Source organism: Sus scrofa, chromosome 1 (assembly GCF_054392235.1).
Source record: "Sus scrofa isolate SSC_HxYL_T2T_F1_AM1 chromosome 1, Sscrofa_HxYL_maternal_Yorkshire_Landrace_v2.0, whole genome shotgun sequence".
NCBI lineage: Eukaryota > Metazoa > Chordata > Mammalia > Artiodactyla > Suidae > Sus > Sus scrofa.
Genome location: NC_139383.1, coordinates 36,343,632 through 36,362,026, shown reverse-complemented (window position 1 = coordinate 36,362,026; position 18,395 = coordinate 36,343,632). Strand labels below are relative to the sequence as shown.

At 35.4% G+C, this 18,395-nt stretch overlaps 2 protein-coding genes and 1 long non-coding RNA gene across 7 annotated transcripts in view; 2 read left to right on the top strand and 1 right to left on the bottom strand.

The window, feature by feature from the left end:
- Positions 1-16,886, top strand: part of LOC146406032 (uncharacterized) — a 67,573-nt gene extending 50,687 nt beyond the window's left edge. Inside the window, exons 4-5 of the mRNA XM_084957236.1 lie at positions 13,075-13,294; positions 14,487-16,886. Coding sequence (XP_084813362.1) covers positions 13,075-13,294; positions 14,487-14,563 — 297 coding nt within the window. The 3' untranslated portion in view covers positions 14,564-16,886. The remainder of the gene's footprint in view (positions 1-13,074; positions 13,295-14,486) is intronic.
- Positions 1-18,395, bottom strand: part of LOC110260187 (uncharacterized) — a 330,158-nt gene that overhangs the window by 57,707 nt on the left and 254,056 nt on the right. The window contains exons 4-5 of one of the 5 annotated variants that reach the window (XR_014804125.1): positions 16,248-16,298; positions 6,217-6,439 (exon numbers count right to left, since the gene is read on the bottom strand). The exons of 2 other annotated variants lie outside the window; for them this stretch is intronic. This is a non-coding gene — a long non-coding RNA (uncharacterized LOC110260187). Of the gene's footprint in view, positions 1-6,216; positions 6,440-14,016; positions 16,299-18,395 lie in introns of those variants that run through there. 2 more of the 5 variants (XR_014804114.1, XR_014804130.1) reach the window with 2 other exon arrangements.
- The window catches only part of CENPW (centromere protein W), a 447,800-nt gene that overhangs the window by 357,524 nt on the left and 71,881 nt on the right, over positions 1-18,395 (top strand). The window lies entirely within an intron of this gene.

Sequence of the window (18,395 nt, the reverse complement as noted above, 5' to 3'; positions counted from 1 at the left end):
CCTTCCGTGAGGCTGGTTTGATTCCTGGGAACTTCTACATGTCTCAGGCATGGCCAAAACAAACAAACAAAAAAAGATGGGAGTGTTAGAAGTATGTAATTTGTTGTATATTCATTTACCATAATACCTGATTATACTTGTTTATAACATATTATGACACACATTTTCTGAAAAAGAAAGGATTTGAAGTTGAAGACATAAGTCTGAACATTTATCTTTATTTCAAATTTTTGGTCTCATATATTATTTACAGTCAATATGTAGCTCTGAAATTTGAAACGTTTGTCTAAATTAAGCAAATAAGGACATCATCGTCTTTTCCTGTATGCTATGCAAAAAGTTAAATGAGAGCACATTGTTGCATATTAAAAGATCCAAATTTAAGTAAAGACTGAAAATTTTAATTTTTTTCCCCCACACCTGTGACACGTGTAAGTTCTGGGACCAGGGATCAAATCCACCCAACAACGACCCAAGCCACTGCAGTAACAATGCTGGATCCTTAACCTGCTAAGCCACAGGCACAATAGAAGTCCTCTGGGAATTTCAATGCTGCATGTTAAAATGTCCAAGACACTCCATATGTAATCATCAACTATTTCATATTATGGATTAAAACACTAATGTCATCTATTTTGAATTTTTTTAGAAAATTACAGCTCACCATAATTTTATCTTTAAAAGTCAGTGTCCACAAACTCTCTGAGTTTTAGCTTATTTGGGTAAATCAAAGAAGATAAAAGATAATGAGTTAAGGTTTAAAATTTAAATGTAAAATATATTTGAAGATACTTAAAATTGTAAAATGCAGAAATGTTCATTTCACAGAATTTTCACTTAACAGGTTTTATGTTTAAATGTTTCTAAAATATTTATATGACTTAAGACTTGAGTTATTAAGGTGAAAAATATCCAGCAATGTTCCTTGCGTAATATCAAGAAGAAATAGAAGCTATTTGCTGAATTTAACCCTTTCATAGGAGTTCCCCTTGTGGCTCAGCAGTTAATGAATCAGACTAGAACCATGGGGTTTCCGGTCGATCCCTGGCCTTGCTCAGTGGGTTAAGGATCTGGCATTGCTGTGAGCTGTGGTGTAGGTTGCAGACGCAGCTCGGATCCCGAGTTGCTGTGGCTCTGGCGTAGGCCGGTGGCTACAGCTCCGATTGGACCCCTGGCCTGAGAACCTCCATATGCCGTGGGAGCAGCCCAAGAAATGGCAAAAAGACAAAAAAAAAAAATAAATAAATAAATAAATAAATAAATAAATAAAAAGATGTAATGTTGAAAACCCTTATTTTATCTGTACTAATTCACTACTTATTGAACCAGACTTGACCCGAACTGAAGTTTCTTTCCAGAAGTAGGGCTTCTTTGGCACCCACATGACTGTTTTCTTATTATGAGGATATTAAGTAGGTAGCTATAACTTATCAAGCAGTTTTGAAAAGTTAATTCTCTGAGTCAAAACTAAAACACTGTCAAAGAGCAGCTGCAATACTTGTAGCTCCCAAATAGCTCTACTTCTAGGTGAGCTACACTGATCAATATGAATGGTCAGAGTTCTTTTTTTTTTTTTTTTTTTTTGGTCAGAGTTCTTTTATCCCTAAATACCCACATGCTGCTCAGACTTTACTGGTTAAAGACAGTGTCAAAGCAGGACTATCCTATGTATTATTTACTCTAATTCTCCTAGTTCACAATTTTTTTTTGTTTTAAAAGGTCCCAGTGAACTGATGTCAAATCCAAGCTAGAACCCTGTTGACCCCATTCTCTTGTTCCTGCTCTGGGGCTTTTTTCATCAAGTTGTTTGAGGGCTGGCAGCCAGGAACACATGCTGTTTCCATAGATTCTTCTGCTCTGCCAACTTGTTTGGTTTTTTAGTCCATTCATATTGTGTTTTCTTAAATGATCCTTGAGACTTTTGTAAATCATCTAAAAATTATTCTGCCACCACATATAAAGAAAAGAATTAAACAAAACGCAAAGTTCTGGGTAGAAGATTTACAGTTTCCAAAAAAAATTTGCATTGGAGAAGTAATTTCAACAAAGAAGGGAGGGTGTGAAGCCAAATCTAGTTAATTGAGGTCCATGTTGGGTGAAAAAGGGTAGAAATTATCTTCATCTTTGATCTTCAAGAGAATTTTTGAAAGATAATGACAGTAATAATAGTAACGTTAGACAATGTTTTATTTACATGATGTCATTTGATCTTCCGATAATCTAATAGGCAAGTATTATTATTAACTCATGTTAGGTGTATACGATTGGTGATTTAAATTCACTAACTTGTCCCTTATAACAACTAATCAATGCTTGACTTTGAACACAGGTGTTCTAACTCCAAATCAGACTTCAAGCCTTTGTGTTTCTTATCAAATATCCATAAAAAGTTATGCCCAAATACACACGTTCACCTTTAATAGAGTGAACAAATTTTCCCCTATTATCGTCTACAGCTATGAAATGCTTTTATATTCATTACCTCATTTGATATTAAGAACAGCCCCATGAATCAGGCAGGTCAATTATTATTATGAGCTCCATTTCAGTAATGAGGAAACTTAGGGTCAGAAAGTTAAGGGATTTAATGAAGGTCACACAGTAGCTATGTGACAGAAGCATGCTTGATCCTATTTCTCACTCTAAATGCAACAGCTGAGGTTACAGAGAAAGAAAAGTGGCTTACAAGTGGAAGTGCCTATGCCTCCAAGAACGTCTCTGATTCTGAGGTTTTTAATGACTGTTTCAACTTATTGCCTTTGAATACCAGTGTTAATCTCCCCCTTACTAACTCTACCAAGGAATTCCTTTAAGCAAGCTATTCCTGTCATTTAAAATGCATCCTCAGAGATGTCCAGGATTCAACCAGGTTTTAGATAATGTCCAGACAATATTCTGATAGTTAAAGCCAAATGTGAAGTAGACAGACTAACTCAACAACATTTGCTTAATCAGCACTTTTAAACAACTTCCTTATAAAAGTTGTTCTGAGGACTAAAATTTGCTTTCCCCTTTGAGCCTTTATGCTATGTAATAGAGATGGCTGGAAGCCATTAAAACAAAACAATCTGTGTATCCTCAAGGCAGAATAAGAATGTAAGTTCATTTTAAGCATGACAGTGCTATGATGCTGATGTTGTCCTTGTTCTGATTCGTCTCCATGTTATGTTCATTTAATGTGATACGTTATATGACAGTAGCTTTCCATTCAGCAAATTAATTTCTGCTCTAATGCAATGGGGATGGAAAATATTAAAATCTGCCCTTTCTGTGAGACATTTTCAAGAGAATGTCATTCCGATAAAAGTATAATTTGAAGTATACAATGGACATTCTAGTTCAAAAATTAAATGCTTCTGCTTAAAGTGGGTCTCTCAGAAAATGTTGGCTTGCAGTGGCAATAATGTGACTGAATCAATGAATATTAAGGCCTGAAATTTTAAAATAGTTCCATGTAAAGAGGACAAATGAGGAGTTCCCGTCGTGGCGCAGTGGTTAATGAATCTGACTACGAACCATGAGGTTGCGGGTTCGGTCCCTGCCCTTGCTCAGTGGGTTAAGGATCCGGCGTTGCCGTGAGCTGTGGTGTAGGTTGCAGACGCGGCTCGGATCCCGCTTTGCTGTGGCTCTGTCGTAGGCCAGTGGCTACAGCTCCGATTCGACCCCTAGCCTGGGAACCTCCATATGCCGTGGGAGCGGCCCAAAGAAATAGCAAAAAGACAAAAAAAAAAAAAAAAAAAAAAAAAAAAAAGACAAATGATATGATTTGAGGGTTGCTTTAGAAACAATATGGAGAACCCAACAGTGAAACAGAATTTTATAAATGTGAGTCAAGGTTTTGACGTTGAGGTTGAGTCAACAGCGGGGGGTGGGGGCTGGGATGCGGTGGTTGAGTGGAAAGAAGGTTGTTATTAAATTGTATGTCCCAGCTAGTTCCATTCCCCTAAGGAACTTTCAGAAACCTTGTTTCTGGTGCTGATACAAGTGCCAGACTACAGTTTTCACATTATAAATTACCCTTGTTGTGTTACAGCTTAAATTATTTTTATTAGCTGGTCACCTGGGATGTGAACAAGAATCAAGTTAAAACTGTCAGATAAGCAGAGCAGCTGTTGCAGTCAACTTTCTCTTTGTCCTTTTTACCACACACTCTGCCTCCTGCCTTTCCCCATCCAGTCTCTCTTCCTCTTTCATCTCCCCTTTCCTCCATAAAGAAATAAAAAATAAAGTGGCAGAATGCATGAGTTTTGAGAGAGATTTTGCAAGCCCAAACAGGTCTATTTGCCATCATGACAAGATTCTGCTTCTGAGGGATATTAGGGCAAGTGCTATGACTGCGCTATACTCCAGTATGTTAACCTCAAAGATTCAGCAGTGAAACCCAAAACTTTCTAGTGGTGTGACATAGGGAGAGTAAGAATTTGTTCATAAAAGCATCTGAAAAAAATGTTCCATATAGGAAAGTCCAATAGTTAAAAATTCTGGGGGGATCCTTCACTTTTCTAAGAAATGTTTGCTAATTATATAAGTTGGGAAAATGTGTGAAAATATGAGAAAGAAAAAAATGAAATAGTATACCATACAAAGATAATTATAATTTTGGTGTTTTATTTTCAGTAACTTTGGAATGAATAGCATGTGTGTATATACATACTCTCTCTCTACATACAAATATATATATATATATATATTTATCATCATCTTCTATTGTTTTATTATCATATGGTTATAACTTTCATGTTCCACAACCATTCTTATGGCCACATAATATCCATAGAATGGATATCCAATCTATGAATGGCCTTATTCAATATTTTCTATTGCTAAATAATTAGTTTATATCCATATGTTTTTGTGCTGAATATTAAAATTCTACTTTTGTGCATAGTATTTTAAATTTGATATTTCAGATTATTTCCTTGGTTACATTCCTAGATGTGGAATTGATTGGTTACAGAGAGTGTGTATTTTTTTTAACATGAGAAGAGTGTAATTTTAGAGAAAATATACATTGTAGCTATGAAGCAATCTACACCAATAGAATTCTTTTTTTTTTTTTCTTTTATGGCCACACCCATGACATAAGGAAAATCTCAGGCCAGGAATCCAATCCAAGCTGCAGCTGTAACCTACCCCACGGCTGTGGCAATGCCAGACCCTTAACCCACTGTGCCACAGTGGGAACTTCTACACCAATAGAATTCTGATATATTATTACTTTTCTGCTTAGTATGTGAAATATTTAGCTTTCCCAAGTGGAACATCACATGTTAGATTGTTGCAAACACCTAGAAACCTCCACTAACTATTTAATTAGGAGCATTCTATTTAAGAATATCAACAGAGAGCAGAGAACAGCTCAAGAACTAAAATGGTTATGTCTTCTATAAGCCATATTAAAACAAGATTAAAAAATTTAAGTGTTTTTATTTTGAACATTGTATGGGGAAGGATGGTAAGGATGCTCTACAGCTTTGCTTTCAGTATTTAAAAAAAAAAAATACCCCAGAACCCAGAAGTAAAACTATGAGAAAACAACTTCTGGTTCATTCTGTGGAGACCTTTATATAATTATCTGTTGTCCAGCTGGTATGAGCTGCTTTTATAGACCTCAGGTCTTTCAAACACATGTTTGATCTCTTCCATGTAAAACGGGCTTCTGCCCTGTGTGAGATGATGAGCTCAATGCCTCCTTCCCCATATAAAATTTTGCAGTTCTCTGACTTTTAAACACATCATAAATAGTCCTGAATACTTGCTTTGTAAACTATTTGCTTAAAAAATTTTCAATTTAACAATATTTAATGGTAAGTTTATGTACTAGGTATAATGAATAAATTCATACATAGAAGAATTATACATTTAATTTTAATTTTTTAAGTTTTATTGATGTAAGTTGATTTACAGTGTTGTGATGATCCCATTTCTGCTGAACATTTTAGCTATAGGTGATTTTGCCAACACTCTTGCCTCTCTCTCTTCTAGTCTATGAACAAAGTATAAAGAAATGATCAAGGTTATGATTTCTCAGCAAATCACATTCTAGAAATAAAATATGAAGCACTTTTTCTCCTTCAGTGCTGAATGACTATATTACTTATGAAAATACTTTTTGATAACATTTTGAAGTTTCACAGCAGATAAAAATAAGGGAGAAGAAGTTATAGGTGAGGAAAAGATAAGAAACATAATTAGGTAGTACCATCAAACTCCTACCTATAGAATATTTGTGATCCTTGAAATAGAATATAGTTGATTGTACAAATATCCATAATCCTAAAGACCTATCTTCCAGTTGGAATTGTAAGGTGCAATTATTACCAACCCCACTTGCTGCAGCAGATCAACAAAAGAGGGCTAGCCAAACATTTTCTTCTTGCATTTCTAAAATAGTTTGAGAAAGCCTCTTGAGATCCAATATCTGATTCTTCAGACTATCCTGGGAGAAGAAAAAAGGAAGTCAGAACAAAGATTCTGATACAAAAATAAATAAACATGCTTTTAAAAGTGAAAAAAAGATGATGGACAAGAACAAATATGCCCTTAGAAGTATAATGTGTTTGGTCTTAAAAACTTTAAGGCAACAAGGGATTTTATATCGAGATGTGACAAATTCCTCACAGATGGGAAAAGATACAAAATGCTGCTTTGTAAGCATTCATTTTAACCAAAATGGATTTTCTCATACAATGGCAACACACACTGTGTGGCAAATGGTAAAATAAATAGATAGCTACTCAAGAATATTCATCTGCATTTGTCAAGAGGCCAAAGTCACCAGCATAAACTCTACCCAGATGAAACAAAATCTTTTAGTTTCAGAATGGCCACACATCAGTTTTATCCATCTGCTTGTGGGAAAAATCTTCAGTCCGTTGATGTACTCTAGGGATGTGGAACATGATAACTCGCCTAAGCAAACCTGCCCACCTAAACCAGTTTGTCCTTAAGCTACTACTGCCCTCAGTACTGAAGTTTACTAGACCCTACACTTGTGCCCAGCTCCTCCGCAGTGTTTCTCATTCATCCTCTATGTCACAGCTAACTAACTGGCTGACTGGCATCAACTCTAGTAAAGATTTTTGTTTGTTTCCTTCCTTACTTGCAATCACAGTAGGACCCCTTACTTTATCTCTCTGCTCATTGCCAGGTCACTGGATGTCATAGGAGAGCAAAGAAGATCACACAGAATTAGGGATAAATAAATGGAAAAAAGTTCTTGACCCCCAAAATGTTTGAGAGCAATGAGCTCTGAGAAGAGAATAAATTACCTACATTTGGGGGATTGTTAACTCCCTAAGGTCATTCAATACCATTTAGTGTAGTTTCCTCAGCATGGGTTCAGAGACCAACGTCAGTCAATGACTCCATTGTTATTCCTCCACAAGCAGGCAGATTAAAATTTATTACTGAGTAATTATAAAAATGATTGCTTTTCATCACTGATAGCAATTATGGTTGCATTTCACATATCCTCATTTTATACAGATGGGATGCCGCACATAGAAGCTGTACTCCTGTTGCTCAGGTTGCATCTAGCCCTCTACCCCCATCCTCAGAGAAAAAGCATCATTGGTGGAGTTTAGAGTCATAGGTCAGGAAGGGAATGTAGGATGACAATTGGACTCAGGATGACAATAAGATGCCAAACTGGGAGAGGATGAGAGGCAGAAGAGTAATAGCAAGGTTGGAATGAAAGTAGGAAACAGAATCCACATCAGAATTCTAACTATTGTGGGGGGGCAAAAAACAGTGAGATTCAAAAGGCAAGTGTTTATGAAAAAGTAAGATTTAATCTTAGAAATCTGAAATAATTCATTATTCTGTAAAAAATATTATGTGAACACACTACTTAAAATTTCCTGTTTCTAACAGATGTGAGTAGTATTTCCAAAACAGTAGCAGTGCTTCAGTATATCTCTTCTAGTGTAATATAAGAATTCAGGGGGTTGGAAGAGTTAAGTTACTTTCATAATACAAGAAATGCATTCACTTAGTGGCAAGAACAGGTTACAGTCTAAAATTTTCAAAAATCAGCCACGTACATGTATGTTGAGATCAAAACTACATTCCAATCTGCTTAAAATCAGATTCCACTTTCCTATTAATCTCCCCTCTCACTTCCTTGCACAAAGCCCTCTGATTTGCCAGCTGTATACCATATTGAGTCAACTTGAATTGAAATACTTGACTACTCTGTGAGTCTGCTCCAAAATTCCCATAGGTATTTTGACTTAGATTAAATCTATATATAGAACACACATATGGATATCTCTGAAAGATGCTATGTCTAATCCTCTCTCCATGTGCTGTTTTTTGGGAGATGATCCCTGAAACTCACATTTCTCACCTTTTTTTTTTTTTAATGTTTTTGTCTTTTTAGGACCACACCCATGGCATATGGAAGTTTCCAGGGTAGGGGTTGAATCGGAGATGTAGCTGCAGGGCTATGCCACAGCCACAGCAATGTGGGATCTGAGCTGAATCTGTGACCTACAGCACAGCTCACAGCAACACCAGATCCTTAACCCACTGAGCAGGGCCAAGAATTGAAACCACATCCTCATGGATACTAGTTGGGTTCATTACCTCTGAGCCACGACGGGAACTCCTCTCTCACCTTTGTCCCAGCAGAGCAGACTGCCCCATAATATTAGGTAAAAGTCATTCCATATGTCAACTGTTTAAACTATTCCTGTGCCTTTCCAAATACACTTTCCCTGAATATAAATGAGGGCATTTGTCTCCTATGATTACTGGCCTTCCACAGGAATGTGTATCTAGCCTCTATCACAGCACTTATTACACTGTATTCTAAATAGTTATCTGATATATTTGGCCCAGATCAGAAACTATAAGCAATTTGAGAGCAGGGACCATGCTTTGTCTTTGTATCCATGATATTTGTGACAGTGACATGAACATAATCTTTATTGAACAAACACATGAACATTAACTATCATGCCTTGAAAACATTCCTTTACTTTTTTTAGATTCTATGCCAGGATAACTAAAGGAGGTAAGAATGCAATTTAACAGCCAATCAAAAGCCAGAATGAAGCTACAGATTATTTTTCAGTCAAATATAAATCTTTGCTGTCCATCTAGAAGCATGAAGATTGACAACAAAATTTATAATATTTAATGCTATAAAAGCAGTAAAATTCTCTAACTAGGATTTTTCCCTCTTTACCCAGTCACTTCTGGCATTTTAGATGTTTAAAGTTTTGCAACCTGATAAAATTGTTAATGATAGGCAGAATACAAATACATTTTAATTAAGGAAGAATGGGGGATTTCATGAGAAAATTAAAGTTTGAATACATTTTTAAATTGCTTTATGGAACTACACTCATTTTATGCATTAAAAATATCCCATTCTGTTTTAAATTGAAATGTATTGGAAGCACATTAGATATGATTATAACTGTCATTGTTCTAAGACTATTTCTACATTTTTCAAATCTAGACACAAAATGAGAAATAAAGAATTGATAACCTGGGATTTCTAGCTCAGTACACCTATAGTTTGTTACTGAATTTTACTTCTTATAGAAAAAAATGGGCTAAATCCCATCGAAGTGGGAGAATTTCTATTTTGTTCCTAGAATTTAGAAGCCACTTAGAAGAATCTTTCCATATTATGCAAAAGAAGATTAGTAATCTATTTCCAATAAGATGAATACTTCCCTAAAACTTTTTCCCCACATTAAAATCGCAATCTCTCTGAGACTAGAAAATGACCTTGAATTATTTTTGGATTCTCTTTATATTTTAATTTCTCATGATGTTTTTAATATCACATGGCTCCTTGCTAAATGAATTATATCAATATTTGCAAGAGCAGCCATTAAACAAATATTGATGCCATAAGACTTTGGGGCAGGAGGACATTACTCCAGGGAGAAAAGAATTATATCATTCATTTTAATTTAATATTAATTAATAAGATTCCCCATCTTAATATCTCATAGAAGTTTACTCCCTAATTGGTATCTATGGTAGATGCTGTTAGTGATCTAGTCAAACCATTCTAACCTCTCCCCACACATATGTGCAGAACTTCCTCTTTTGTTGAAGTATTGATCTGTCAACAGTGTGTTCTGACAAGGTAAGACCCTCCCCTATTTCCAAGAGATAAATCACGTTTGGTTTCAACTAGTCATGAAAAACACATACACTACCAAGAATGATCAAGGGGTGGGCATATCCAGTTATGAAAATGAGAGTAAAAATATTGTGCAAAGAGCTCCAGGGGTAACTAGGGAAAGATACATTTCCTTGACAAATTAGAGAATATTTGGAAGTTGGCCCCTTTTCTGTCTGTTTTACTTCTTCCTGGTTGTGGGAAACCATGATGCTTGAAACTGCTACAGCGATCTTGTGACCGTGACCTGAAAATTTAGAGGAAGGATATAAAGCCAACATGCTGAGAAGAGTTAAAAAAAGGAATAGAAAAAAACTGTCATGTACTAGCTTAGAACTCTCAGAGCCTTTTTTGTCCCCCTCCTCCCAAACATTCTATTGCTTATGGCTAAATACACCCTGATAGAAAATTCATGTTACGTTTTAGAAAATGAAAAGTTGAGACAATAGAAAAATACATCTAATCTTATTCTTGTGGGTGAAAATGAAGATTAATTGCCCCCTGATGTCATCATGCACAAAGTTAATTATTGCTTGGGTTGATGACAAGAGCCATCAAGTTACTCCAATTATCAGTTGTTCTCAAATTCAGGCAACACTGAAGTTGAGATACAACAACAGGGGACTTCACAGCTGGAAAGCCATGTACCTGCTCTATGACCTTTTTATTCTTTTGTCATCTCATCAGGTAAATGGATTCTAAGCATTGGTGCTATGGTCTCTCTCACTAATATAAACACCATTTAATGAATAAATCAGTAAGAAATTAAGGTGGATTTTCTTTAATATCACTCATCTATCAAATATCTCAAGAAACAGCTCTAGGAACTTAGCTGCAAAGTTAATGATGATATAAATGAGAAAGATAGTAAATGCCTGGGGGAAGTGAAAGTATTTCAGTTTTTGACTTTCTTGTCAGCAATTCTTAGATTTTTTAAGTTGATTGTTGAACCATCCCAGTGTCCCACAGTTTTCACCTTGGTAAAATGTATGGTCTAATAAATATTGATATAAAAACAGTCATGATAGTATAAAAGGACAGAATTTCTTTTCACTTAAAGCTCCAATCGTGAATTTAATTTCTCCACTATGGACAAATAATTTATAAACAATTGTAATTTATTGGATTTAAAATATTTAAGCTCTTCTTAAATTCAAAGTAAATTTATAGATCTTCTTAAATGTTCATTTCTCGTATTTGAGTTATACAATATTAGGATTGTTATAACGTGATTTATTTTTGTAAATAGATATAGTTGCTATATCCAAGTCAAGTATATAGATATTTTGTATATATCTATATGTGCTTTTTGTTACTGCTTTTAATTACATTTGTGCAGAAAAATACAAGAGGAGTTCCCGTCGTGGCGCAGTGGTTAACGAATCCGACTAGGAACCATGAGGTTGCGGGTTCGATCCCTGCCCTTGCTCAGTGGGTCAAGGTTCCGGCGTTGCCGTGAGCTGTGGTGTAGGTTGCAGACACGACTCGGATCCCGCATTGCTGTGGCTCTGGCGTAGGCTGGTGTCAACAGCTCCGATTAGACCCCTAGCCTGGGAACCTCCATATGCCGCAGGAGCGGCCCAACAAATGGCAAAAGACAAAAAAAAAAAAAAAAAAAGAAAAATACAAGAAAAAGGAAGATTGTAATTGGAAGGATAAGACCGCCTATAAAAGAAAAATGCTAAACATCATCCCCACAGTTAAATTGAAATTAAATTCGTGTGGTTAAGTTTGATCTTTGGCTGACCTGATAGATACGTATGTTTACTACGATATTCCTGAGAAGTTGTAAAGTTCTTATCAAAACAGCTAATTACAAAAATGTAGATGCAAAATAGAACATGAAGATAAGCAAAAATAAGGAAAAATGAGTGACGGAGGGCTGCTTTCTGCCAGAGAATCATGTCTGTAGAAACCTTCGTGAAAGTTTTCTGAGTGATTATTTAATATGGCACTGTGTCATCCTTCAAAACTCACTTTGCTGTCTAGATACAACTTTGAAGACATGCTAATCCTCTCCTAAGAAGTAGCATTCAAAACTTTCAACCACATAGTAATGGGTTTCAAGTGGTTGTCACATAGGTAAATGATAAAGATAAATAGCCACAAGTGCCAAACAAGAAGAAAAGAATTAAGAGCAGAGAGATAAATTTACTTCTAACTTTGAAGTCTAATAAATAATTTTCCTAATTCTTACATAACTCAATCCTCAATTCAAACTCAGCTCAGGGACACTTAGTAGTAGTAGTTACAATGTGCTACTCGTATATTGGGGAATGGTATTAAAAATGAGGTGCAAAACTGCCTGCTATTTTGTAACCTCAGCATATATTAAAACCTAGAATTGGTATCCACAGCCCACGGTTCCCATTTGCTGTTTGTCCTTTTGTTGTAGCATTCATCACAAGCTCCTCCGTGGACATTATTTATGCACATGTTTTCTCCTCCAGATTGTGGCACCTGGAAGATAGGAGCCACACTTTCCCCTCAAATCCTAATTCTCTAGCAAACCTAACCCAGTTGTTTGTATACAGTAAATACCAATACGTTTTTTTTCTCTATGCCACATAAGTACTTTTAAGTGTTTTCTGTGCCCAGTGATTATTTCTTCTATTATTTGATCTAATACTATAATTACTACACTTGTTTTTATCACCAAGAGAACTTAATGTTCTTAAATTCTAAGGTTTCTAAATCTTGGTCCTGGAGATAATTTTAGAGCAATGCAAGCTCTGGATTTCCCTTTTCCATAATGAGTTGAGGGTTTTCCATTCTTTGGAAAATCCTCAAGCTTCTAAATTTAGCTGAAAAAGTCAAAGGCTTGGATTTTCATATTGTCTAATCATAATGCTTGGGCTTCGGTGAAGAAAAATCTTCACAAATAAAAAATTTACTTATAACATCTGTGATCTGACAATTTATTATAGGTTATTTATTCCTTGCTCTGGATATTAAGATGGTCTCTCTCTCTCAAAGAAGACCGTACATATTGCACCATTTCTACATTAAAGCTGCATCTTTACAGGAAACAGGCAGATTGTTTAACCAATGATATACCTGACTTCGTTCCAAGCCAAACAACACTGCCTTTTTATTTTTGCCCATGCCGCAGGCTATCTGAAAGTATTAGAGTTAATGTGCAATCAGGTAAGTAAACCCATATTACATATCTGTAATTTTCCTCCAGTAGAAAGAAAATATTACATTACAAGCCTCCATAATTGCATTCAAATGTAATCAAATACAAAAGTTTAAGATCCCAAATCCTTTGAGTTACAAGATCTCTTTTTCTATACATTTAACCAATCTTATAGCTGCAAAAAGAAGTTGAAATAATTCTCAAGGCACTAAAAAAAATAACAAGATTGCCCTATGCTGTAATTGCCAGCCCCAGGCTCTAATTCTTTTATAGCACTGTCTGCAGCAGCCATTTACGTGCTCAGGCAACAAAGCCCTGGACAGGGATGCATTTACAAAACATGTATTTGTAGCTAGGAAAATAGCCATTTGAAACTAAATAAAGTTTCTTTGATTGGGGTGTTGGGTGAAAACTAATACTGTAATAAACAGAAGTAGAACTTCTTTTTTGATCTATGAATCAAGAACACAAGACTAAAGAGTTCTTGCTTAGCATTAACATTAAGGGAATCTGAATTAAAAGAAAAAGTCTTAGAAAGAACACTCATCAAAACTATGAAGAGGATTAAAGCTTGGAAAATTTAAAGTGTATTACGTTAAAAATAACTTTATTTATTGTGGCCTGCTTCCTTTCTTCCTTTAATTTCTCTTTCTTTCTTCCTTCCTTCCTTTCTTTCTTTTTCTTTCTTTCTTCCTTCCTTCCTTCCTTTTTCTTTCTTTCTTTCTTTCTCTTTTTCTTTCTTTCTTTCTTTCTTTCTTTCTTTCTCTCTCTCTCTCTCTTTCTCTCTCTTTCTTTCTTTCTCTCTCTCTTTCTTTCTTTCTTTTTCGTCATAGGGAAATTGCGGAACCACATGAAAAATAAGGATGAGAAATGAGCATAGATGCTACTGAACAATGTCAAGGCCATCTGCTTTATTCTAGACTGCCCATGGGGAAACAGTCCGAATTTGTAAAGCAGGTGGAGATAGCATGCTAAAATGTTAGACAACTACTTGGCCATGAAAGATATTCCTCTGCATTCCTCCAGTTCTATGAATCATAGATTCATTTGATTTCAACATTTTCACATTTAAAATATACATCCTGTCTTCACACTAAGATTTCTTCCTATGAGAAGTTGTTCTTAAATGATGCATTCTCCCAAGAATGATCATAAAGATTGGCCAAAACCTGTGCTAAACTATGCTTCCCTGCCTTCCAGCTCTTTGGACGCATTTAAGAAAATGTATGGCAATCGTGGGACAAGATCCTAGAGAGAAGCGAAGCACATTGAGATGACTCCTACAGGAAAGCCACTGATTTTCCTCTTGAGAACTTGCTGATTCAGATTGTGGGACATAGAGTTGCATGGGGCTGCCTGGAGCTTAAAATGGTCTTTCTCTGCCAGGAAAACCAAAACTGGAGGTTCAGCTTCCCAGGTCAGCCATGAAATGAGGGACCAATATCTGGAAGAAAGGGAGCCACGGGAATATCTAAGGCAAAATGCAATAACTGAAATCAAGAATTTAATGATATGTTTAATAGTAAACTAGACAAAGCAAAGAGGAGGATGAATGAATTACAACGCAAGTTAGCAAAAAAAATGGTCAGACTAAAACACAGAGAAAAAAGGACTGGGAAAACAGAACAGAAAACAAGAGCCACATGAGACATTGTAAAATGATCTGCTGTAACTGGAATCACAGAATAGAAATCAGACACCAATATAATTACGTCTTAAAATGTTGAAGTAATATGTTTTCAATCCTAGAATTATATATCTAGTTAAAATATCCTTTTAAAAATGAAGGTGAAAAAAAGGTAGATCAAACAAAAGCTGAGAGAATTGGTCATCAACTGATACACACTAAGAGAAATACTAAAGATAGCTTTTCAAGGAGTTCCCGTCGTGGCGCAAAGGAAACGAATCTGACTAGGGTCCATGAGGATACAGGTTCAATCCCTGGCCTCTCTCAGTGGGTTAAGGATCTGGAGTTGCCATGAGCTGTGGTGTAAGTTGCAGACACAGCTCTGATCTGGTATTGCTGTGGCTGTGGTGTAGGCCAGCTACAGCTCTGATTCAACCCCTAGCCTGGGAATCTCCATATGCCATGGGTACAGACCTAAAAAGCAAAAGCAAAAAGATAGCTTTTCAGTCAGAAGAAATAAGATTGCAGATGAAAGCACCAGAAAGCAGGAAAACAGAGTTGCCATTGTGGTTTAGTGGAAACAAATCTGACTACTACCCGTGAGGTTTTGGGTTCGATCCTTGGCCTCACTTAGTGGGTTAAGGATCAGTGTTGCAGTGAGCTGTGGTGTAGGTCATAGACGCAGCCTAGATCCTTCTTTCCTGTGTCTGTGGTGCAGGCTGGCAGCTGCAGCTCCAGTTTGACTCCCTAGCCTGGGAACTTCATATGCCACAGGTGTGGCCCTAAAAACTATGTATATCTTCTTTATCCATTCATCTGTTGAAAGGCATTTAGGTTGCCTCCATATCTTGGCAATTGCAGATAATACTGCTATGAATATGTGTGATGTACCTTTTCAAATAAGTGTTTTTTTTTTTTTAATCAGATATACACCCAGGAGTAGAATTGCTGAGGCATCAGACTTCTTGATTTAAATCCATGTAACAAAGCTATGGCAATCAAAACAATATGGTGTGGGCACAAAAACAGCTTAGTTAATGGAAAAGAATGGACAGCACAAAAATGAACCCACACTTGTGTGGTCAATTAATCTATGACACAGAAGGCAACGATATACAATGAGGAAAAAACACATCATGAAACTGGACCCTACTTTACTCCATGTACAAAAATCAGCTCAAAAAGGATTAAAGACTTGAAGATAAGACCTGAAACCATAAACGCTTAGGAAACAAACCATAGGGGATGAGCTCCATTTCCCAAAGGAAGGGCATTATTGTCTAGAAGAGTGGGAATAGGATATTGGGCAAATACAAATGGTACACAGTCCTTACCCCATGCAATCCAATCCACAAGAATGCCATCAATACCATGTTGATGTAGCCCTGAAAAGAGGAAGATGAGGACTTGAGGACTGACTCTGTAACATAAGTGGGGAAAAAAGCTTATTGCTATATATTACAGATTATTTTTACTATTGCAGCCCACAGATTAAAACAATAATTCATTTATATTTCATAATTATACATCTGACATTATTATAAGGGGTAATTTATTTCAACATCTTATTTTACATATGAGAATCAGAAAAGCTATGATATTTGTCTGTGATATAGACTTTAAGTGCAGTGGAAGACTGGAATATGAATCTACTGATCTACTTCCATGTTCATATCAATTTTAGTTTAAATGCTTCCCATCTATTTGCTGAGAATTTTGAACAGAGATTATATTAATGAAAAAGTGCCACAAGATATATTCATTTTAACAAATTAGGAAAATTTGATGGTAAATAGCTTTCCACTTTGTTTAATTCATTTTGTTGAATCTATAACAATCCAAATTGCTGATGTCATGAATGTAGGCTATTATTTTTTTTCCAACGAAGAACGTCTTGATTCTTGAATATAAAATGCATGTGAAAATAACAGAACTTTAGCAGGTACCTGGACTATATATAAATCATAATATCAGAGCTGGCAGATTCATTTGTATCACGTCTAACCTTTTTTTTTTTTTCCTTTCTGTCAAGGAAACCATGGAGATTCAGAAAGAATAAGTAACTTATTAGAGGTTAAATAGTTATTTAAGGAAATCTAAAGATGAGAGTCCAAGTGTATTATTTTCTACTGATTGAAAGTGTTTTCCCATCCCTTGAGCAATGCTGGCTGGCTCTAAGAATACTATCACATTTTTTTAAGGTTTTGGATGCAATAAGAAACAATCTGGACAATGAATACTTATTTGAATGTTACACTAAAATCCCATATATAATCTTTTATCCAGTTATTGTAAGAAGATAAAAGACAATCAATGACATTTCTCCTAGAATGTATCTACTGCAGTCTGTCTATACCTAAACTGCTCTCATCATGCCTGCATACACCACATAAATAAAACAATATTATTAACAGTATGACAATCTCACTTTAAGTGAGGCCTCAAATTCATAAAGCATAAAGTCAACACCTCTCTCTGTCTCGCTCTTACATTTGTTACAGTTCTACTGCACTAGTCCTAAGTTGCACTAATATGTAGCACAGTTATATCATACATGGTACATCTATTTAATGAATGAGTAGTATATGTGAATTTATTTCAGAACTTTATTTTTCATCTTTGAAAGCTAAATTTTTTCATATTTCAAAAAATTAAATATTACTATCCTTTTCCCTTTAAAAAGGGCATCTAATCATTTAAAATTTAAAGTAATACATATTATAAGCAAAATCACCAAAAAGTGCTGAAACTATTGAATGAAAGTCTGTGGAGAGACAGGATAGTCTAACCATACTCATGTACCATCTAATGGATTACTTGCTAATTGAAATATATATACATATATAATTTTTCATAGAGAGGTAGTCATTGTCATAACCAAGTGATCAAACAGTATCACTACTGATGACACAGCTTAACACCATATACTTCCTTATGGGATACAATATAAATACACAGTATTACCTTTGAAGAATTATTGCATAATCATTTAACCTAAATCCAATCAAGGTGTGAAATCTGACTTCCAGTTTACAGAAAATGTAGGGTGTGGACAAATAAGTTAATTATACCATAAGGACATATTGGACCAATTCAGAAAGTTTAAATGTTTTATGAGAAAACTGACCTGATCGCTTCAAAAATTTAGTATTAAGGGGGAAAAATGTGGAAGATAATTCTATGTTAGAGACATAATAACCAAAAACAGTAAATGAATATTGACTGAATACAGGCTCTGAAAATAGCCATCAGATATTTGGGGGAAGTTAGGAAAATTTGAATATTGACTGGTTGTACATGATATTAGACAATGTTAACTTCTTCAGATGTAATAATAATAATGTGGTTATGTAGGAGAACATCTTTGTTCTTAGGAAATGATGCCAAAATATTTGAGTGATATTTCGATGTCTACATCTTACTTTCAGATGGCTCATCAGAGAACTAACAGAAAAAAAGACAATGAAAAGAAAGGAAGAAGG